The sequence below is a fragment of the Chlorocebus sabaeus genome, chromosome 5, assembly GCF_047675955.1.
Source record: "Chlorocebus sabaeus isolate Y175 chromosome 5, mChlSab1.0.hap1, whole genome shotgun sequence".
Classification (NCBI taxonomy): domain Eukaryota; kingdom Metazoa; phylum Chordata; class Mammalia; order Primates; family Cercopithecidae; genus Chlorocebus; species Chlorocebus sabaeus.
The window spans coordinates 4,301,790-4,325,166 of record NC_132908.1 but is presented as its reverse complement, the minus strand read 5'-3'; the positions used below and the strand labels follow the sequence as shown (position 1 = coordinate 4,325,166).

At 61.1% G+C, this 23,377-nt stretch overlaps 1 protein-coding gene across 1 annotated transcript; it reads right to left on the bottom strand.

Moving 5' to 3' along the window:
* Positions 1–160: 160 nt before the first annotated feature.
* On the bottom strand, positions 161–23,325 carry GLIS2 (GLIS family zinc finger 2). Its single transcript, XM_007984206.3, has 7 exons — positions 23,050–23,325; positions 7,974–8,211; positions 6,902–7,074; positions 5,110–5,286; positions 4,894–5,027; positions 4,695–4,813; positions 161–3,029 (listed from the first exon to the last, which is right to left on the bottom strand). The coding sequence occupies exons 2-7, from the start codon at positions 8,143–8,145 to the stop codon at positions 2,230–2,232; spliced, it is 1,575 nt and encodes a 524-aa protein (XP_007982397.3). The 5' UTR covers positions 8,146–8,211; positions 23,050–23,325; the 3' UTR covers positions 161–2,229.
* Between the last annotated feature and the right edge of the window lie 52 nt (positions 23,326–23,377).

The window sequence follows — 23,377 nt, the reverse complement described above, 5'->3', positions numbered from 1 at the left end:
CTACCTCCTTCCCAGGCTTCCAGTTCCTGCTCTCAGCGGCAGACTGAGAGGGAGGGGAACCTGCAGGGTCGGGGAGAAAGCCCAGATCAGGCCTGCAGGGGCTCAGGGCAGTGGTGGCCGCGTGTCAGGGCCGTTCCTGGCACATCCACGACACACAAGCCATCTTTGCAACTCACTTTTATTGTTTCTTTATAAACCTCCTCTCCCATGGAGGAATATATTGTTATAGTCATTAGCTTATCTCTTTTTTTAAAACTCTATGCTAACAGCAATGGAGCCAAGAGGAGGAAAAACATAAGCTACAATAGAAAGGCACTTAGAACCTGTTAAAATACTGACATCCTGGAATGTGCAACAACAAACCAATGACAACCACAAAAAGTACACCAGCCCTGCCGAGCCTGGTCCGTCACGGAATCGCATGCTGAGCTCGTCAGCCTTCCAGTGCCCTGTTCCTCCGCTCTGCTCAAGTCGAAAACCCATGACCCCGCCATGGACTTAAGGCCTGGGGCCCTCACAGGGGTGGGGGGTGCTCAGGGCCTGGGTGGGGCCTGAAGAAAGGAGACCAGCTCCCTCCTACCTTGCTCATAGCCCCTTCGAGGGGCAGAGCCAGTGTGGCTGGGCCCTGTCAGGGCTGGAGTTCAAAGCCCAGCGGCAAGGTGGGCCGGGTCAGGGTGACCCCTCTGGGACAGAAGGGCAGTCCGGGAGAGGGTGGGGTCAGCAGAGCTGCCAGAGGAACTGCAGGGTCACTAAGGACCCCAAGGCTGTCCGGGCAGTTGCCTCGTTCTACAGAAGGGGAGGTGGAAGGGCCTGGCCACTCCGAGGCCTGGTGATAGGGCAGGCCTAGAAACCAGAACTCCCAGCTGCCAGGCAGGAGAGAGAGCAGGGAAAGGCCCCGATGGGGGAGCCCATGGCTGCATCCATCTCCCAGGGCATCCTGGGATGGGACTGGGGTACAAGGCCCTCCAGCACCCTTAAGTGGTTCTGGCCCCTGTCAGGGTCCCTCTGAGTGGCACAGAACCGGAGAGGGGGGGCCCACTGGGTGTTAGGGGTGGGGAAGTGCCTCTGAGAAAGCAGCCCAACAGGGAAAAGCCAGAGGAAGCAATGTGTCACGGGTCCGGCGCGCCCTCCTCCAGCCACTGCTTCCCTCAGGCCTTCGGTCCACAGCCTCCAGAAAGCTCCCGACAGTGCTGACTGGGAGCCCCCTCCCCTGCATGCTGTCACTTGGAGTCCCCAGACCAGGAGCTGTGTCCCAGCCTGTGGTGAGTCGTCCCCAGCTAGCCTCCCCTTCCTGGTACAGAACCAAGGACCCGAAGGCCTCTGCAGGGGGTGCTGCCCAGGCCAGGCCCAGCGGGGGTGGAAGGAGGAAGACAGGGCGCTGGGCCTGGCCCCACATGCTCCCTGAGCCAGGGCCCAGGCCATTCAGTGTCCTGGCACCACAGCTAGCCTGGCACCTCCCCTTACCAGCTCAGGGGCCCTCAGACCTGCTTCCCACGCTCCCAGGGTGCCCCAAAAGGTAGAGGAAGGAGGCCCCGGGGTGCAGGGGTGGAGTGACCAGCTATCCCGTCTGGTGCTGTCGGCCTGGCCTAGGGTGAGGAGGGCAGCTGCGGAGCGGGTCTCCCTTCTAACTAGCGGGAGGCGCCTTGTCCTGGGGGGCACGCTTCTGCCTGGGGCTTTGCAGGGGCCTGCGTCTGTCTTGCTTTCCCTCTGGAAGCAGGGTCAGAGGGAAAGGGGTCTAAGGAGCCCCCAAGGCAGGGGCTGGGTGAGCCTAGGAGGGAAGGGCAGGCCTCCCTGGGGGCTCCCCTCAGGAAGGGGGAGCCTAGTGCCAACAGGGAGGGCAGATACCACCCCACCCGCCCCCTTTGCTGGGAGAGGGCGACTTGCCCTGGGTGGTTACTAGGTGAGGGAGGTGCCAGGGTGGGAGAGGGAAAGGAGGAGGTCGGGCAGGGGAAAGCCCTGCAGAAGCTGAGGGCCAGGTGGTGGGGTACAGAGAGGAGCGAGGCTTCAGCACCCAGGAGCACAGCTCTCCCTGCATGACAGGCCAGGTCCCCACCTGGGGGCTGGGAGGCCAGCCATAAATGACCTAGCACCATCCTTGCTCCCCGGTGGGCTGGGCTGGGGCTGCCCGGGCAGTAGGACATTATTGCTATTTCACAGAAGAGTTTCCGTTCGTCGGGGGCAGTGCGCGGAACTGCCGGTGGGGCCACCACAGCTGTCTGCAGGGTGGGCTCAGTTCACCACAGCCGGTTTGAGCAGCACCGAGCCCGGCGGGATGACCACCCAGCCAGGGGTCAGCGCCTCTGGGCTGCTGGCGGCCGAGTTGACGCCCGTGGACAGGTCCAGCACGGTGCCTGGCAGCAGGGGGAGTCCATCGGGGCTTGGCCGGGAGCAGCTGCTCTCCGTCCTTTCGAGGGGCGTCTTGCGGCCCTCCATGCCCAGGGCCCTGGTGGGCACCGACCCACGCCCCTTCTCCCCCTCGGCCTTGCCACCAGCGGCGCCAGCGAGGAGGGAGACTACAGGCAAGCCCAGTCCGCCAGCCCCAAAGGGCGAGGGCAGCAGCGGGTTCTTGGCCAGATTGAGAGGCAGGACGGGGCCTGGCAGCCCAGGGCCCATGCCTCCCCCACCCCCACTGCCCCCACCATTGCCACAGGCCAGGGCACTGAGGTCGAGGGGGCCGGGGGCCAGGGGTAGGGGCAGGCCGGGAAGACCAGGGCCTCCAAAGAGGGCAGCTGGGTTGGGGATGATGATCTGGGCCCCACTGACATAGGGGCCGCCGTCGGGGGCGGGCAGTGGCGGCTTGGGGGGTGGGCGCAGCTGCAGGAGCTCTTGCTGCTCATGGGACACGAAGTGGCCGTGGGCCTTGATGTGCTTGCGCAGTGAGCTGGGGTCCGTGTAGCGCTTGTGGCAGCCGGGCATCTTGCAGTAGTAGGGCTTGTCCACGTAGTGGGTGCGCGTGTGCTTAAAGCGGTCACTGGAGTTGGAATAGCGCTTGTTGCAGCCCTCATAGGGGCAGACGTAGGGCTTCTCACCTGCAGGGTGGTGCAGTGCAGTGCTGCTGTGAGGGGTCTCTCCCCTTCCTGGGTCTCACCCCATGTACTCAACATCCCCAGGCCAAGCACTCCCTGGGAGCACAGACGCCCCAATTCTGGGGGCAGGGGGCATCCCTGGCACATGGCATGAGATCTGGCCCCAGGTAGGGCACAGAGGCTTTCTGAAAAGCCAGGCTGGTTGACTCCAGCTCTGACTGGCCTCGCCCTGCACCCTCTGCTACAGAGGGTGTGCCTTTCAGCAGCAGAACATGGCCTTGGAGGCCAGACCCGGGGGTTCATGCCTGTAATTTCAGCACTTTGGGAAGCCAAGGCAGGTAGATCACTTGAGGCCAGGAGTTCCAGACCAGCCGGGCCAACATGGTGAAACCCCATCTCTACTAAAAATACCAAAACTAGCTGGGTGTGGTGGCGGATGCCTGTAATCCCAGCTACCTGGGAGGCTGAGGCAGGAGAATCACTTGAACTCGGGAGGTAGAGGTTGCAGTGAGCTGAGATCGTGCCACTGCACTCCAGCCTGGGTGACAGAGTGAGTTTGTCTTAAGAAAAAAAAAGAAACCATGGCCTTGAAGATCATATCCTGGCTCAAGGCACCCAGCGTGTGCCTGGCCACAGGGAATGCTGCCTGGGTACCACCGCCCTCACTCAACACATGGCTCAAGGTTCACCAGGCATTTTCTGGCCCCGGCCAGAGCAGGGGGCCACATGCAGCAACTGACCTCCTGATACATGGCTCTCCACCTGGAGATGTGCTGCCAGGGTGAAATAAACACCAGGAAAAAAGATACACATCAGCTCCTTGAGGCTTTGTCATGAAATGAAGAACTTCAATATCTCACCGATTTGTCTTTAATACTGAATTGATAACACGTTGGATGTATGGGGTCATATTACATTTAATTAATTACATTTAATACATATTACAATTAATTTCACCCATTTCTTTTTCCGTTTGTTTTGTTTTGTTTTTGTTTTTTTGAGATGGAGTCTCGCTCTGTCGCCCAGGCTGGAGTGCAGTGGTTCCATCTCGGCTCACAGCAAGCTCCGCCTCCCAGGTTCACACCATTCTCCTGCCTCAGCCTCCCGAGTAGCTGGGACCACAGGGGCCTGCCACCACGCCCGACCAATTTTTTGTATTTTTAGTAGAGACGGGGTTTCACCGTGTTAGCCAGGATGGTCTCGATCTCCTGACCTCATGTTCTGCCCACCTCAGCCTCCCAAAGTGCTGGGATTACAGGCGTGAACCACCGCGCGTGGCCTTGCTGTTTTTTATGCAGCAATTAGGAAATGTAAAATTACATCTGTGGCTACGACAGCCAGAGCTGTCCTGCTGTGGACCTGGGCTGTAGTGAGGAGTGAAGCCGACCTGGCCTCTGTGATCACAGAGGTGGCATTAGTCAGATGATACCCACGGGACCCAGGAAATGGCATTGGTGCTCCAAGAGCAGGTGCTGGGTGGGGGTCTGACCCTCAGGGGACGCTTCCCCCAGCAAACTGCATTGGAAAAGGGACCCCTGGGTGATGAGATCAACCCTCATCTCTGAGGTCTGGGACCGACTTACAGTCCCCTCCCCCTGGGGACCCGCCCAGCCAGTCTCAGCTGACCACCCCCTTCATGGGCCGAGCTGCCTGGCCCCAGCCTCTTACCTGTGTGTGACCGGTTGTGGATCTTCAGGTTCTCCAGGCGGGAGAAGCTCTTGCTACAGGTCGGGCAGCGGTGCGGTTTCTCGTTGGTGTGTGTGCGGATGTGGATGAGCATCTTGTACCTGCTCCAGGAAGGCAGGGGGTGTGGCTCAGCTCACTGGAGACCCCAGTCCTCCCTCTACCCCTCTCTACCCCACCTCACCTGGCGTTGAACCCTCGGCCATGGCGGGCACAGCCCTCCCAGTGGCAGCAGTACCCCGCGTCCTTCTCGGGCTTGACATGGTAGTCGTTGACGTGGTCCACCAGGTCTTGCAGGAGCTCAAAGAGCTGGTTACACTGTGGGGGCCGGGAAGGGTTCTGAGCCCATGCAGGGTGACCTGCCCCGGACTCCACACCACTCTTCCTGGCCCCCACTCACCTTGGCCCAGCGACACACCAGCTGCTTGGGCAGGGGCAGGTCTGGCGAGAGGCACTTGTCCTTGGGAGGGGTAAGGAAGGAGGAGGCAGGCAGGTGCAGGGCCCCCCCAGAGCCCAGGGGCAGGAAGAACTGGAAGGAGCTGGGGACACCATCCAAATAGCGCAGTGGCTGGAAGTCCTGGGGTGCGAGGGGAGAGCTAGTCAGGGTCCTGCTGGCCCGGAGCCCCCCTGTCCCATCTAAAGTGGATTGAATGGCGTCCCCAAACAGAGACATTCAGGTCCTCTTCTCCCCAGCCCCTACCTGTGCATGTGGCCTTATTTGGAACTAGTGTCTTTGCAGATGTAATCAAGTTAAGATGAAGTCACACTACATTAGGGTGGGCCCTCCATCCAGTGACTGGTGTCTTTTTTAAATTTTTATTTTCTTAATTTCAAAAAAATATAGCCAGGTGCGGTGGCTCACACCTGTAATCCCAGCACTTTGGGAGGCCGAGGTGGGCGGATCACTTGAGGTCAGGAGTTCAAGACCAACTTGGCCAACATGGTGAAACCCCCTTTCTGCTAAAAATACAAAAATTAGCCAGGTGTGGTGGCACATGCCTGTAATCTCAGCTATGTGGGAGGCTGAGGCAGGATAATTGCATGAACCTGGGAGGTGGAGGCTGAAGTGAGCCAAGATTATGCCACTGCACTCCAGCCTGGGTGACGGAGTGAGACTCTGTTTAAAAAAAAAAAAAAAGGCCAGGCGCGGTGGCTCATACCTGTAATCCCAGCACTTTGGGAGGCCGACATGGGTGGATCACTTGAGGTCAGGAGTTCAAGACCAGCCTGGCCAACGTGGTAAAACCCGTCTGTACTAAAAATACAAAATTAGGCCAGGCGTGGTGGCTCACACCTGTAATTCCAGCACTTTGGGAGGCCGAGACGGGTGGATCACGAGGTCAGGAGATTGAGACTATCCTGGCTAACACAGTGAAACCCCGTCTCTACTAAAAATACAAAAAAAAAAAATTAGCCAGGCATGGTGGCGGGCGCCTGTAGTCCCAGCTACTAGGGAGGCTGAGGCAGGAGAATGGCATGAGCCCTGGAGGTGGAGCTTGCAGTGAGCCAAGATCGCACCACTGCACTCCAGCCTGGGCCACAGAGCGAGACTCCGTCTCAAACAAACAACAACAAAAAACAAAATTAGCCAGGTGTGCTGGTGTATACCTGTAGTCCCAGCTTGGGAGGCTGAGGCAGGAGAATCGCTTGAACCTGGGAGACAGGTTGCAGTGAGCTGAGATCCGGGCCACTGCACTCCAGCCTGGGAAACGGAGCAAGACTCTGTCTCAAAAAAAAAAAAATAATAAAATAAAATAATAAATAGAGATGGGGTCTTGCTATGTTGCCCAGGCTAGTTTTGAACTCCTGGGCTCAAGCGATCTTCCCACCTTGGCCTCTTAAAGTGCTGGGGTTACAGGTGTGAGCCACCATGCCCGGCCATGACTAGCGTCTTTATAAGAGAAAGCAGAGAGAGGTTTGGACACAGAGGGATAAAGGCCATGTGAAAACAGGGCACAGCCTGGAGTGAAGCAGCTACCAGGCTAGAGTGCCAGGCATTGCCAGAAGCCACCAGAAGGCAGAAGAGAGGCAGGGAAGGTTCTCCCCTAGAGCCTTCCAGGTAGACTCCAGCCTCCAGAACTATGAAGGGTAACATGTCTGCTGTTTTAAACCACTCAGTGTTGGGGTACTTTGTCATGGCAACCCCAGGAAACCAGTCCACCCCTCTCTCTGGAACTCTCACCCCTCCTTACCGAGGCACTGGGCACTGGAGGCAGGTCCCCGTTGCCCTGACGCTCAGGGGACAGCGAGCTGCTGCCATTGGGGGAGTCCAGCCCAGATGGTGGTGACAAGCTGAGGTCCACGAGAGGGGCTGCTGAAAAGCGTCCCTCCACCTTCTCAGGGAACTTGGAGTTCAGCAGGAAGCCTAAGGGAGAGGCACAATTCAGGGAATGCTGGAGCACAGAGTCCTGGTGGGCCAGGTCCTCCTGCCTTGAACCCCTACTGTGACCTTGGGAGCAGACACCAGCCATGCCCCCAGACCACACTGGAAGCCCTGGAATCTGAGGAACAGCCTATGGAGCTGACAGGTGTGTGACACTGCCCACCACCTCTGACCTTTACCAGCCACCAGAGCTTGGCCCCCGTGAGCCGGGAGGGGGAAGTGCCCGCTTTACAGGCAGGAATGGTCTGGCTCGCAGGGTTAATAACAGAACAGGACTCGAACCCAGGGCCCCTGGGTCCCTGTCAGACGGGCAGCTAGGAATCTTTCTAGCTTTTCCAGGCCCCTTCCTGCCTCAGTGCTCCCTTCTGTAAAGTGGCAGGTTTGGACTGGGCTGCTCCCATAGCCTTCACGTTCGGACAAGTGGTGAATCTGGTTTTCGGGTGAATCTGCTCTTGGAGGCAGGGCAGAAGTGGTGCACGCCACCCTGGGCCCGAGCACTGGGCATCCCTGAGAGACACCTGCTGGGCTCAGACCCAGACTCTACCGCCTGGGTTGGCCAGCTGCACCACCCCACAGCCCAGGGTGCAGCTCCTGGGACCTCTGCCACACCTTCTGAATGCCAGGTTGCCCAACCAACTCCTCCAGATCTGTCCAGAGGCCTCAGTTTGCATCATGTGCCAGCCACGTGAACTGGGCATCGCAGCTCCCACCTCCCTCCAGACATACACTTCTGGGAGGATGGAAGGACAAGCCTGTCGGCTTCCCGTGAGCTGGAAGCCAAGAGGGGCTGCAGCTACATGCTGGTGGACACATTTGGCCGTTCTCCCTATCACCATGGCCGGATCAGGGCTGAGTCCCCCTGTCCTGCCCAGGGCCAGTACCTGAGGGCGGGGACCCCGGAGAGCCAGGCGTGGGGCTGTCGTCCACCAGGCCCAGCTCCCTGTGCAGAGCACGGGGCCGGACCACACCCAGAGTCCTCTCCCGCTTCTCTCTCGCCGCCCGGAGCTTGGTGATACTCAGCTTCAGGTCGAGCGGCTCGTCCAGGGAGTGCATGGTGAGGGGGCTGGAGTTGGAGGTGGCAGCAGGCAGTGGGCTCCCAGCTGGGCTTCACACAGGAACCTGGGGAAGGACAGGAGCTCTGCTGTGGCCCTGGGACCCCAGGCTTCTCCTCGGGCTGCACTCATGACAGTCTGACAGGAGCAGGAGTAGGAGCAGGGGGCAGGGTGAGGTTGTCTCCTGGGTAGGGAGACCCTCCGAGGGACCTGGCCGGCAGCTATCATGGGAGGAGAGCCAACGGCCTCCTCAGAGATTCAACATCCGCTGCCCACAAGTCTCTTGGGGAAGACAAAGCTCATGTTCTCCATTTTGCCATGAAACTGAATTTTATTTATTTGCTGACAGGGTCTCGCTCTGTCACTCAGGCTGGAGTGCAAGTGGCATGATCATAGCTCACTGCAGCCTCGACCTCCTAGGCCCAAGCGATCCTCCCACCTCAGCCTCCCTGGTAGCTGGGACTACAGGCATGCAACACTCCTGGCTAATTTAAAAAAAAAAATCTTTTTTGTAGAAATGGGGTCTCACCATGTTGCCCAAACTGATTTCGAACTCCTGGCCTCAAGCGATCCTCCTGCCTTGGCCTCCCAAAATGCTGGGAGTACAAGCCTGAGCCACCGCACTTGGCGAAATTCTTTTAGAGGCATCGCCTCAGATTGCTAGTGCTCAGAAGTGGCAGAACTATCAGATTCAAGGCCTGAAGCTAGATCTCCCAGGAACCGGCTAGCCGAGTCCCAACAACCATTTCTGACAGAGCAGGAGCCATGCTCCGGACACCCGCCCTGTTTGACCCCAAAGATCTAGAACCAGGCCAGGGGGCAAGGAGCATCCTCCGAGGTGGCCAACAGGCAGCCACGCTCACCTCCAGGGAGCATGCACCAGGCAAACCGAGGAAGTGGGCACAGCCAGGGGCCCCACCTCCCTCCCTGCAGAAGCCTGGAGGAGAGGCATCGCAAGCCAGGGAGCCCCAGGGCGCTGGGCCACCACCAGGGGGCAGCTGGGGATTGCGGCCTGGCCAGGCCAGGCCAGGCCAGCTGGGGCAGGGTTGGCAGAGTCGACCAGCTCTACCTGAGAGTTAACCTATAAATAAGTAAAAGTTATTTTTTACTGGAGATGATATTCCTTTAGTATAACTTCCCATGCTTCCCATGAAAAAGTAATTTTCATCATTTTTGTTAGAATTTCTCACTGGTATAATTTTTGTCTTCTTTTTGGAAATGGAGTCTCTCAGTCACCCAGGCTGGAGTGCAGTGGCGTGACCTCGGCTCACTGCAACCTCTGCCTCCCGGGTTCAAGTGATTCTCCTGCCTCAACCTCCCGAGTAGCTGGGATTACAAGCGTACACCACCACACCCAGCCCATTTTTCTATTTTTAGTAGCGACAGGGTTTCACCATGTTGACCAGGCTGGTCTCAAACTCCTGACATCGGGTGATCTGCCCGCCTCGGCCTCCCAAAGTGCTGGAATTACAGGTGTGAGCCACCTTGCCCCACCTGGTATAATTTTTCTCACATGCAAATGATCTAACAGTATCCACCGACCCGAGAACAAGGTCAACGCTTCATTCTAAACCCAAACTTCACATTCAGAGCAGCAATCTTTTCCCACGCGGTTAAACACGACATTTCCTTGCATTTATTCATTGGGATTATTACAATTTGAAAATCTAACTGCCGCATAATCACACTGTGAGATCCCATCTTTCACAGTATCGGGGTCTTTACTCAATACCAAAGGGCGGCCATGGTGGACATAACTACTACATGGTAAAATACTTTGGATATGCCCCTGTGTTTCCCTGGGGACTAGCACGGCCTGTGAGTGGGCAGAGCTGCCCAGATGCTTTCCACAGGGCAGGACAGGAAGGCAGCCCTCACATCCCCCTCGGGGCCTCAATCCAGCCTTCCCTTAGTTCTGACCCCCACTCATTCATTTGCCCCAGCAAGCTCCCCTTCTGCCCTGACTCTTCAAGCAATGAGGGTATAAAATGGTCCCCTTCACTGGAGATCCTCTGCTTCTAGGGAACCACCCCAAGGCCCCACCCCAACACGGCTGACACGGGGGTCTCAGCAAAGGGAGGCTGCCCACCTCTCCCAAGGATGTGTCATCAGAGACAGGGCAGCTGCCCTAGGCCGTGGGACCTAGGTCTGCGACCTGCCCCTGTTGGAGCTGTCAGATGGTTTGAATTTGCCTCCCAGGCCACCCATGGGCCAGGGGCTCCCAGAGATGGGGTGGGGTAGGGACCACGCCCCCGCCCGCAGGTGGGTGGGTGACAGTAATGGATGGACCCGGATCCCCTCCACCGTTTCTCTGGCTGGACAGGGAGTTGCCCTCTGCCTGAACCCCTGCCAGTTCCATCTGTCTATCTGTGTGTCTGTCGTCCTGCTACCTGTTTATTTTTAGACACAGGCGCAGTCCAGCCTCCCCGAAGCTCCTCTGTGCTGGGAGCCTGGACGGGGAGGAAGGAAGTAAATATTTATGCTGATGAAGAATTCAGGAGCCAGGAAGGGCTGGTGGCCTGGTCCCTTGGCTGGCCCGGGGCCACAGGCCTCCCCACAGCCTCTGTCCTCACCCCCACCCCCACCCTTCCGGAGAAGGGGACCACAAGGGCAGGATGGTTTGGAAACTGGGAATTCCAGCTGACGGGGACACTCACTGGCAGTGCTACCCAAGCAGCATCCTTTGGCACCTGCCCCACTGCCTTCCCAGGACAGATGGGAACTCAAGGGAGCCAGGGGCCCTGAGTCACCTTGTTCTTAGGGCCTGCAGGGGACACTTCCCCCGGAGGAGCCTGTCTCCGCAGGTGGGACCAGCCACACAGCCCAAAGCCAGAGGGAGGACTCCAATACCCCCCTTCATCAGCAGGCCCAGTCTCCAGGGGCACCCACACACACTTCCTGCCACTGGGTCCTGCCAGGGAGGCAGGGGTTCATTCCAATGCACGCCAGAGCCCAGCCCAGGGCTTGCCTCCCTGCCCCCCAGGAAAGGAAGGAGCTGCCCCCAGCCCTACACCTCCCAGTATCTCCGTTCCAGGCCCTCCCCACCCAGAGTTTTTCTTCCTATGGAGGCCCCACCCCAGAGGGGAGACGGTCTGTGACCCTGCTTCAGTTCTGACCTTGGCCAGCCTTAAAGCCTCCCCTTCCACCCCCGCCGCGACCGGCAGCAGCCAGTTCTGGGCTCTGCTCTGCGCTTTGTTCCCGGCTGGGTGAAGGGGGCAGGCGAGAGCCAGGTTCCTGCTCTCCTGAAAGCCTCGGAGGCCCAGAGCGGGGAGCAACGGGCTGCAGGAACCCTGAGTGAATGCCCATGAGCGGGTGGCCGTGGCCCTCCCCAGCGGTGAGGCCGACAGCCTGGCTCTGGACAAGCTCAGCCGGAGGCCCAGGCGCTAATTATTGTGGGGTCCCCAGGGCAGAAGCAGGCTGTCGGTTAGGTGGGAGCACCCCGTGGACGCTCCCTGGGCCCAGCGCAAGGCCCGCTGGCCCCACGCCCCTCTGCGCCTCCTGGTAGAGCCTTCTGTGCCTCAGTTTCCCCCCTGGTGAGACGGCGCAGCGTGGAGAGTGCACAGAGCCCAGGGCCGCGTCTCTCGAGCGCCCAGCCCGAGATGCGCCCAGCGCGGCGCCCCCACACTCAAGGGCCCAGGGATTGGGGTGAGGGGTGGGGGCCGCCGCGGTGGTAGCGGACCTGGCGCTGCGCGGCTCCTCCAGCTCCAAAAGGAACTAATTAGAGCGGGGCGAGCGGGAGGAAGCGGCTGCGGCCAGGGAGGAAGCGCGCGGGGGCGGCCGCGGGGACCACCGGGGCGGCGGGGGTTTCGGGGGACCGCGCCCGGCCCTCCCCACCCCCCCAGGGCGGGGGTCACCCGGAGGGTGGGCTGGGCGGGCCCCCGGCCGCCCCGGCCCGAGACAATGGCTGCTATTGTGTGCCCGCCGACAGCCCGAGCAGACGGCCCCCAGCTGCAGCGCTGGCTAGCCACCCGGCCCCCAAGCCGTCCCGGCCAGGCCAGGTAGCCAAGGATCCCGCCCCGGCAGGCGGGGCCTGCTGCTGTCCCCACCCTCCCTACTGGGAAGCACAGGGCGGCCCAGCGCACTAAGGGAAACTAAGGCCCGGAAAAGACAGCCTCTTCCAGGGCCCCTTGGCCTGGGGTGGGTCATACACCAGAGACAGGGGTAAAGGACCATTAGATATTGACCACGTGTCAGGCCCATCTGTCTATGGATTCACTGAGCCCTCTACAACCCTGCCTGGAAGTAGCTGCTATCATTTTACCGGTCTCATAGATGGGGAAACTGAGGCTTGAGATCACCAGGCTAACAGGGAGCTGGCTGGGGTCCTGCTCTGAATAAAGCTCCTTCTAGGCCAGGTGCCCCGGCTCACGCCTGTAAGCCCAGCCCATTGGGAGGCCAAGGCAGGAGAATCCCTTGAGCACAGGAGTTCCACACCAGCCTGGGCAACATGGAAAAATCCCCTTTCTACAAGAAATACAAAAATTAGCTGGGTGACCCTGCGCGGTGGCTCATGCTTATAATCCCAGCACTTTGGGAGGCCCAGGGTGGATCACCTGAGGTCAGGAGTTCCAGACCAGCCTGGCCAACACAGTGAAAACTAGTCTCTACCAAAAATACAAAAATTAGCCGGGCGTGGTGGCAGGTGCCTGTAATTCTCTTTTTTTTTTTTTTTTTTTTGGAGACAGAGTCTCCCTCTGTCACAGGCTGGAGTGCAGAGGCACGATCTTGGCTCACTGCAAGCTCCGCCTCCCAGGTTCACGCCATTCTCCTGCCTCAGCATCCCGAGTAGCTGGGACTACAGGTGCCCACCACCACACCTGGCTAATTTTTTATATTTTTAGTAGAGACGGAGTTTCACCGTGTTAGCCCGGGTGGTCTCGATCTCTTGACCTCATGATCTACCCGTCTCGGCCTCCCAGCTGCTGGGATTACAGGCTTGAGCCACCCGGCCCGGCCGGCCTTTTTTTTTTTTTTGAGACGGAGTCTGGCTCTGTCGCCCAGGCTGGAGTGCAGTGGCTGGATCTCAGCTCACTGCAAGCTCCACCTCCCAGCTTCACGCCATTCTCCTGCCTCAGCCTCCCAAGTAGCTGGGACTACAGGCGCCCGCCACCTCGCCCCGCTAGTTTTTTGTATTTTTTTTAGTAGAGACGGGGTTTCACTGTGTTAGCCAGGATGGTCTCCATCTCCTGACCTCGTGATCCGCCCATCTCGGCCTCCCAAAGTGCTGGGATTACAGGCTTGAGCCACCGCGCTCGGCCTTTTTTTTTTTTTTTTAAAGAGACAGAGCCTTGCTCTGTCTCCCAGGCTGGAGTGCAGTGGTGTGATCATAGCTAACTGCAGTCTAGGCTCAAGAGATCGTCCTGCCTTAGCCTTCAGAGTAGCTGGGACCACAGGTGCACCACCACCACACCCAGCTAATTTTTAATTTTTTTATTTTGCAGAGATGGGGTCTCATTGTGTCATCCAGGCTGGTCTCAAGTCATTCTCCTGTCTCTGCCTCCCAAAGTGCTAGGGTTACAGGCAGGAGCCACCATGCCCAGCCCATGGTCTTCTAATTGAACAGAAAGAGGAAGCGAGTCCCTGGCCACTCCTGTACCAGTCAGCGAAGTCCTGGTCTGTGAGTGTCCCTCAGTCTATTACTGGAACCATCACTTCAGCAATCTGGTCTTATAGATGGGGAAACTGAGGGCTGAAGGGGCAGGCATCCAGCCCAGGCTGCATAAGTGGGTGGCAAACCTACAACCGGAAGCCATGGGCGAACAGCATGAGGACAGTACCCACAGCTAGCTGCGGGCAGGCATGCCTCTCCTGTGAAGGCAGGTGCTGTTTCATCCCCATTTTACGGATGCAAAAACTGAGGCTCAGGGGAGTGAAGTGACCCGTCCAATGTCATACAGCTTGTCGGTGGCAGAGCTAGGTTTCAACCCCAGCTGAGTCCAGAAGCCATGTTCACCACTGGGCCTTCCTATGCCAGGGGCTCAGGTTTGGTACCCCCTCCCGGCCCAGGGATTTGTAGGGCTAGGAGGGACAGCAGAGCAGGCAGTGGATGGGCGCTGGAGTGGCTGGCTGGGGTGGGGGAGCCCACCAGGAGGCCTGGAGAGCCGAGGGCAGATCTGCTGCCAAAGCAAACGGCCCCACAGCCCCGAATTCCTGGGAACCAGCTGCGGCTCCCTGCTCTGGCCAAGAGCTCCACCCTCCTTGGCCGCCCAGCAGCAGGGGCTGGAGGGCAGGGGCAGGGCCTGCTGGGGGCCCCAGGCAGGAGGCCTTATCCTCTCAGGACCCCCATTCCTGACCAGGCAGCAGAACCAGGCTCTAAATCTGAGGCCCCAGCCAGCTCTGCTGCTCCCTCTGCGTGTGTCTCTTCGGTCTGAGCCTCGTTCCCCTCATCCCAAATAGGATTATATAGGACCCCCACGCTGGGTTTCAGGGAGAAACCAATGCAGTGCTACATATCCAATCATTAATGAGTGCTTCTCATTCGTCTGCAACGTTTAGCACGGAGAACAGTGTCTGGCACATAGTAGGTGCTAAAAACGTGCTGAATGAATCGTCGCCAGTGTGCATGAGTCTGCAGTCTTTGGCCTGTCTATTGCTGTGAGGGCAGCTGAGTGGGGACTGGCCATACCTTCTATGCCCACAGACACTGCAGTCTTACCCTGAACCAGGAGAACCTGGGCTCTGTCGCCTGCCAGCCAGTGTGTACCCTAAACAAGCCTGTGCCCCTCAAAGAACCTCAGGCCTCTTCGATACTGGGGAGTGACCACAGCTGCCCTAACCACCTTGCAGAGCCCAACTGCATCAAAGAAAGAGCAGTAGAAGGCCCTGGGGAGGCCTGATCAACCCTGGAAGGAGCTGGCCACAAAGAGGCCTCCTCCCAGGACTAGGGAGGGAGGAGCTTATCTTGAGGCCTGGCCCAGCAGATCCCAGGAGAGGGGCCAGGGCAGGCGGCACTTCCGGGAGGAGTGGGGGGTTCACTGTCCCTGGGAACCTTTGGTTCAGTAGGCAGCCCCTCCCCTCCCAAGACGGGGCACTCAGCCAACACCCCCAGACCTTTTGGGAGGGCAGACCCCCCCAAGTGGGAACACAAGGGGCCCCAGGTGACCCAGCCAGGCTGACCTCTGCTCTCTGCCATGGGGTCCTTGGGAAAGCACCTGAAGATGGGATGTGCCAGGGATCCCGTTTCTGCGTGCTCACAGAGTGTGCCCCAGGGCCAGGCTGCCTGGTTACAGCCCCCTGTGCCACCCCTGGCTGTGGGAACTCAGAAGGGCCCTGCTGTCTCTGAGCCTTCGTTTCTTTGTAGGTAACACAGGAACCACGGCAATGGTCCCTGGGACTCAGGGCATCCTTCAAGGGAGGGCCTTGTTCCCATGCCTGCCACAAAGAAGGCGCCAGCTACTGGTAACCCTGAGGATTATTGTTTCTGGCCCCAGGCCGGGGGTGCCCTGCACAGCAACTTGGGCCTGCCAAGGTCACCCAGATAATTGAGGCAGAGCTGAAGCTGGAAGACACGCCGGGGGCTTCCCTGCCCCACACCAGCCCAGGCTTCCTAGGAGATGGCCCACCAGATGCACTTCCTTCTCCAATGCCAGCAGGGAGGGCGACACCGGGCTCCGGGAGCCCCAGCACACACACGCACACTCACACAGATGGCCATGGCAGTCCAGCTGCAGGGCCGGCCTGGCACAAAGGCCTCCCCATCCTGGTGGCTCTGGGCCCCCGCTGCAGCGGCCTCCACCCCCCGCTGCCTGCCCGCTGCTGCACCTTTGTACAACTATGTCTGGTATTTTCCTGTCTGCCCAGCTTTGTGGGGGTGCTTGGAGCTATGAGCACCGCCTGCACCTGGGCCCCAGTCAGAGGAAAGCCTGCTCCGCAGCCCCCACACCTGCCCACCCACCCAGACTGGGAGGGAGGGGACCAGAGCACTGGGCCCTGCCACCCAAATCCCTGGGAGGGGCTGGCACCAGGGAGCGAGACAGGGATGCACGCCCAGCAAGGCTGGGGCACGGCAGCCCAGGCCTTGCCAGGCAGCACTGCCGTTCTCGGCAGACCCAGCCAGAGCTATCTGGGGCCAGCAAAGGGATGGACCAGTGTCACACAGGACGTGAATAGGCCCCCACAGCACCCCCGGATGTACAAACACCTGTGCACAAATGCAGCACACATAGGAAATGACAGTAACCCCTGGCCCCACCGTTGGGGCCAGGACTCAGGAGCCTTGGCTTATAGGGGAGAGCAGGGATGAGGTCCCGTCCCCAGAGGGAGGGACACACCGCGCCTCCCAAGCCACGCCTGGCTGCAGGCAGATCCCGTGAGGAGCTCCTAAGTCCTGGGGGGTTGGGGACATGCCCATGGCCCACGCCTCCCCTGCCTGGGGCCAGGCACCAGGTCCACTGGGAACGGCACCCGCCAACTCTGAGAGCAGCAGTGGGTAAGGCAGGCGGTGGACCTTGGCCTGCCCTCCTGCCTCGGTTCTCCAACCCACGCAGTCATGCATTCCAACGCCAGGCCCTGCTAGATCGAACTGGACCGTGAGGGTGCCCCGACCAGGGTGGGGAGGGAGGAACAGTGTTGGGGCAGCTGCTCCTGCAGGGGGTCGGGCACAGATCCGAGTCAGCTTCATGGACATGGGGTGAAGAGCCTTGGGGTGGCAGAAGCCCTGCAGGCCGGCGCCCAGTTAGCAAGCCTGCTGCACACGTCCATCACCGTGGCGACCCCGCGAATGGATGCCATTTTCCCCATTTTCCATGTGGGGAAACTTGCCACCATCACAGAGCCGGCAAGGAGCACAGCTAGGTTTGCCTCCAGACCCTAAAGCCCAATGCCACTGAGGCCCAGAGGCATGGCCCAGCTGACCTGCAGTGACCCTGCCAGTCATGGAGTAGAGGAAGAGGCAGGAAAGAAAGAGGCACCTCAGAGAGGCTGGGACAGAACCGAGAGGGCACTGGGGAGCCGCAGAGTGCTCTCCATAGAAGAGTGCCACCTGCCCTCTCAGTCCAGAGCCTCTTGCCCCAGGCCCTCTCCTTTGGCACCCCCCTTCCTGAGGATCCCCTGCCTCCTGGGAACCTGATGCTCCCAGGTGCCAGCTCGTCCCTCACCACCATCCACACCCCCTGTTCTCCTCCAGCCACCATGCCCTTCTGCCCCCTCCTCCACCAAGTGCTCCCTGCTTCACCCTCCCCAACCTCGGCCTCTGGAGCTGCACATGGGCTGTGAGTCCAGGTACCCGAGGGCCTGCTGGGCAAAGACTTGTCTCTGTCCACCCCAGCTGGAGGCAGGCCGTCCCGGGGCCAAGACCTTGCCAATGCATCACTGAAGCCACAATGTCACCTGTTCACAGTGTCGTGTACACTGACTTGCAGCCTGACTTGCAGCCCCAGACCTCCCCCTGGCCCTGGCATCCAGAGCCTCCTTCCAAGAAGGGAGTCTGGGAGTGGGCCGGGATACGTCTGGGACGCTGGGCAGATCCAAACCCGCTGTGGCTACTGAAGAGAAGGCCTCACCAGTAGACCCCTACCCTGGTCCCCATGGCCCCTGGCACAGAGCCCACCCCTTCCACCAGAGTGAATTGGGCAGTGGGGCAGGGAACCCGGAATGAGAAAACTAGGCCTGGGTTTCCCCATCCATAGGAGGGGGCCTGCCGAGAGGACAACCAAAGCTGCAACACCCTAACCACTCACCTTACGTGGCACAGTGGCACCTGCCCTTCACATATCCCAACACCTGGCACTCCGCGAATGAGTCCATCTCATTCATGTATTCATTCACTCGACAGACATTCCCACCTTTAGCCCCAGGTGACGAGGGGAGGGGTAGGTATGGGGGGGTTTGCGCCTAAAGAGGAATGTGACTTGCCCAAGGTCAAGGCTAGAAGCAGGGGCTGGTCTCCTGACACAGACTTCCTCCCTGTCCCCGGCAAGGGACCCAGGAACAGAACTGGACAAGGGTGGGGTGGCCCCTGGGAACCGCCCTGATCAGCGGATGGTGGGAAGGGCCCAGATCCCCCCTAGCTCCATCTGCTGCGCCCGCCCAGCCCTGGTCCCCAGCCCCAGAACAGCTGGGCAAGAACAGGCCCAGCAGGGCACCGCACACACCGGACTCCAGCCCATGCCCTCCTCCCCAGCCACCCACCCCCTCTGCTCGCCCACTCTGCAAGAAAGCAAGTGCAGAAGCCAGGGACAGCCTCCAAAGCCATCGAGGTCCTTTTCCTTCCAAAGGGGCACCCACTGGCAGGATCTGCCAGGCCTGGTGGCTCCAGTGTCCCTTGAACCAAGCAGGGTGACCACCAGGTGTCCTGGGGGGTGTTGGGGGAGGGCACGGCTGGCAGGGAGATGAGCACCAGCACAGGGTTGGAGGGACTTCAGAATAGGGAGGACAATGGAGGCCCCTACAGCCTTGTGGGGAGGGGACATCCCAGCTCAGAGTCAGTCTGCCTGGAAGTTGGGGTGGGGAATGGGGGCTCTGGATGAAGGTGGGAGTGGCCCAGAGGAGAACTGGCCCAGGCAGGCCGGGACTTGCTAGACAGCCCCAGGCAGACGATGCGGGGAAGGGGAGAGGTTTCTTCCAGACACATCGGCCCCCATCATGCCCTTGCAGTGGACGTGAGGGCAGGAGTGGAGCTGGGGGAATTCCCAGGCTGAACCGACATTTCAGGGGTCAGGGTCAGACAGTCCTAGACTCCAGTTCCCCTCTGTCCTTCCCTGATTGAGAGTAACCTTGGACTAAACCCTCAAATGTCTCAGAGCCTCAGTTTCCCCCCACCACCCTCCGACGACCTCTTGACTCCCAGGGTCCCGGCGAGGCTGCCCTGGGTGCGTGCTGCGCCAACGCTGGGGACCCTCTATGTGATGGGCAGGACTGTTTTCCGGAGGCTCCCGGCCGAGGGTTGACTCAGTCCACTCAGCAGTCTCCTGGGGCCTCTGCCGGCTTCCCACCCGCCCTTGGCCATGACTGGAGGAAGGGGCCAGGGCTGGGTCTGCGTCCCCTCCCCCGGCAGCCATCTGCCAAGGCTGGAGTCCGTGTGCACGCACATGTGACACTCACAGGCCGGCCCCTCCCCATGGTGGGCACTACCTGGCCTCTCCGGCACCGAAGACAAAGGGCACAAGGAGCCCAAGTCACCCGCCCCCCAGCCACTGAACTGGAAGAGTCTCAGCCCCAGCCCATCCCCCACCAGGGGCCACTGGAGCAGATGGGAAGCCCCCAACTCTCAGCTGGAATCACTTCCCATCTCTGTGCCCCCCAGGCCCACTCAGCCTGGCCCCCAGCTAACCAGAACCCTCTAACCCATCTAGGGGAGTTGGGGAGTGGAAGTCGAGTACGCGGCCTCTGTGTCTGCCCAGCCTCACCCAGGGCTAAGCCAGAGCCAAGAGAGAAATGTGGGTCTCCTCCAGGCTGTGCCCTGCAGACCCCACCACCATCATCACCATGATCCCTCTCCAGTTCCTGGGATCAAAGCAGTGCCCCCAACCCTGGCCCCCCAGCAGAGTACTAGAGGTGCTTGTTGGAAGCGCGAAGTCCCCGCCCCCAGCCACGCCTGACTTCCAGTTCACCAGGGTGGGGCGGAGGCGGCCACCTCAGAAACCACGGAGAGGCAGATGTGTCCTGGGAGACTCGCTAGCGCTGTGGTCCCCACACCCAGGGATGGCAACAGGCTGGGGCAGGGCACGTGTTCCCAGGGACATGAACCCCCAGACACACATCCACATCAGGGCCTCAACCCATCTTTGTGGACCCTTTCACAGCCCCTGGGAAAGGAGGCAACTTAGGCAGAGGGTGGAGAGCATCTTTCTGGCTAGTCCCAGAGATGCCCTAGCCAGTGGGGAGAGGGTCTCTTACTGCTCAATACACAAACCCGCCAAGCCCAGGATGCCCCTGACCCCTGGGAAGAGCATTTATCTGGGTGAGGGGAAGACCACCCAGGATCTTCTGGGGTTCCCCTCTGGCCTATCACCTGCTGTGAAATAAAGTAACAATTATAGCCTTGAAGAGAGGAAAGGATTCAGGGGACACTTTTCTCTGCAGCCGCCCCCACCCCAATTCCACCCAGCACAGGGCCTCTCCCATGGAATCAATTTCCTCCTTGGGTGCCAGAGCCTCCTGGGCCTCCCCGCTGAGAGGCAGGAACCTTCAGAGGCAGCCTCTGGGGCTGGAGGGCAGGCCAGGCGACCCCCAGCACTGCCTCCCCGGGAGCCCCACCCCAGATGCCCCCCGAAGAGCTTCACATCTGGGCCCCCAGTCACAGCTGTCGCCACCCTCCCTCACCCAGAGATTGCCCCAAACCCCGCCACCCCCTGGTCCAGGTGGGGAATTCAGATTCCAGGCAAGCGGAGCGGGTGGCTAGAAATACACATGGGAAATTGTGGCCGGGAAAACACATTCTTCCTCCTATCCGGCTGCCCAGACCCTGAGAGGATTAGGTGGTGAGGAGACACTCCCACCGCCCAGGGCCAAGGCCAGGCTGGGAAGGAGGGTGGAGGGGAGAGTGGGGGCCTTGGAAATGGGGTCCAGGCCTCCCTCCAGGCCCCGAGAAGGGGCCCTGGGAGACCTTTGTCTTCCCTGCCTGGCCTGTTCACTCTCAGCCCTCTACTTGTCCCCCCTGCGAGTGGAGCCCAGGCGGGGGAAGAAATCGCTGTGGCTACCCAGTCGCAGCTGGGTTTCTCAGAAACAAAAGCTTTGGGGGGACGCGGTTCACACGATTGTTTGCGATGAGGTTTTGGGATGTCTGTGGCATCCAGTTATTCATCCGGGCTCCACCCTCGGATAATTGAGAGTTGGCTTTTGTTGGACTTACACCCTCTCCCTCCCCCTGACCCCTCTCCACCCAGGCTTCCCATGGACTCCGGGAGCTCACCTGGTCTGACCCCTTAGTTTCTCAGACGAGGCCAGGAGAGGGGAAGAGCCTGACCCAAGGCCCACTGGAAGTTGGTGGTCGAGCCAAGACTGTTGAACCCGGGGCAGGAGACTCCCAGGCCAGGGGCTTTCCCCGGTCACCCTCCAGGCTGTGACAGGGCTCCAGCCAAGCCCCAGAAGCCACTGACCCCAAAAGCAGCGGTGCCTGGAAGTGGGGTGACTCACTGTCTGGCTTCCCAGGGCACCCCCTCCCCATTGGTGAGGGAGGGACTGGCAGGTGTCCCTGTGTAGAGAGCCAGGAGCAAGGAGAGAACTCCCCAGGGGGCCTGGGCCAGGGTCACTCAGGGGCCGAAGAGCCCCAGCTGGAGGGATTTAACACCAAAGGTCAAAGGTCACAGACAGGGAAGGGCGGGCAGGCACAGGGGGTCAGGGGGTCAGCGCTAATGGCAGCTCCGGAAAGGAGGGGGAGGAGAAAAGGTTAAGAAAAACAGGGTTCCTTCCGAGGGGTCCGCACAACCCACAAAACACCGTCCCAAGTCCCTGGCACTGTCTCCTGCTTGGCTGGCTGCAGAGAGGGCCAAGCTGAGTTGGAGGTGGGTGGTAAAATGGGCCAGGCTGGAGCTTGGCAAGGGGCGTCCCGGTAGGGGCCTCCCAGGTGCAGCCCTCCCCCTGTGCAGGCCAGGCCAGCTAGGAGGCCCAGCCTGGGCTCTGGGGAGAAGGAGAAGCAGAGGGGGAGGTCCGAGGTCACCCGGGAGGGGTGTGTGGGCTGGGCCTGGACAGCTGTGGCCCTGTGGCACCAGAAAGGGGCTTGGGGAGGGGTGACCCAAGGGGCCAGTTTCCCCTCCCCTGAGCCTGGGGGCTGGAAGGCCCTCCCAAGCACAGTGTCTCTAGGCTTCCTCCCCAGCCACAGGCTGGCCCCACCTTCCCTCCAGGATGCCAGGACACGCAGGATGGCGGCCTACTACCCAGGGTGCCAGCCTCCGAGAACCATGGCCCAGACCAAGCCCAGGCCTTGGCCAGGTCCCCAGCCGGCCTGGCTGCCCCTTCAGTGTCAAGCGTTCCCTCCAGAGCCAAGATCCTGGGCTGTGATGGCTGGGGGCCCAGGGCCCCTCCCAGCATCCCTTCCAGCTTCCCAGGCCCCAGGGCAGGGCTGGGCAACTCCTTGAAACCATTGCTTCCCGGCCACCCTCTGGCCAGGCTGGGCGGGCCCTCCTGGACAGGCAGACAGGCTGCACGCTGCCCTGCTGTGGCCCGAGTACCCTGCTGGGCAGGGCAGCATGCCAAGGCCTCCAGGTGCCAGCCTGGATTCCAGCCCCATCCCAGGGGGCCAGCGGGGAAGCCTTGCGTGCTTCTCCTCCCTCGGGATGCACCTGCCTCACCCCCTCCTCCACCCGCTCCAGACCCGCCCGCCGGCGAGTGTGGACCCCCCTGCCATCTCCTCCCTGCCAGGCCCCTTGCCTGCATCCACCCTGACGGCAGGGGAGAAACAAGTGCCGGACTTGTCCCCAACCCCCAGTCCTGACCCCCCAGGGACGCCCCTTCCGGAGGTCCAAGGAAGGACCCGGGCTTGCGAGGGGCAGCAGGAGGGAGACTTTCCTGGCCAAGGGAAGAGGCACCTTCCAAAGCCCTTCCTAGAAGCAGCCCCGGCGCGGCTGAGAGGAGGGGCGGCTGCCCCGGACAACTTCATGCCCAGGCTCCGGGTGCCCCCCTCTCACCTCGCCGCACGCCCACCACCGCGACCGCCCAACTTCCCAGCTGAAGTTTGCGCCCGCCCCGGGCCCGGCCGCTGCTCGGCCCGGTCTCCAGACGGAGGGAGGGAAGGAGGGAGAAGAAAGACCGAGAGCTCGAGGGACCCGGCCGGGGAGCCGGCGAGGGAGGGAGCGCGCGAGCCAGCGAGCAGCGAACGCGGGGGCCTCGGCGAGGGCTCACAATGGCCCGGGGCGCGGACGCGAGCCGGGGAGGCGACCCCCGGGCCCCGCAGCCCCGGCGCGACAGGCGCGCCCTCACCCCCGCCCCGGCCCGGTCCCCACGGCGCGACGCCCAGGGGGCTTCCTACCTCGGCGGCGGGGGCGGTTGGGCTGCGGGCTCCAGCGGTCGAGGGGCGCGGGGAGCCGAGCAGGGGAGGGGCCGGGGCGGGCGGGGGCCGGGGCGCGAGGCTCACGGGGCGCGGGCTCCCCTGGCACGGCCGCCCGGCGCCCGGCCGCTCCGCCACATCTGCAGCTCGGGCAGGGAAGGTGGCCGCGGCGGCCCGGCCGTGCGGGGATGTCTTAGAGGGAGGGACGGCGGGCGGGCGGGAGGAGGGAGGATAGAGGCGGCGGGAGGAGGGCTCGGCGGCCGCGGAGGAGGGCGAGGAGGAGGGGCGCGGGGGGCGGCCTCCACCCCTC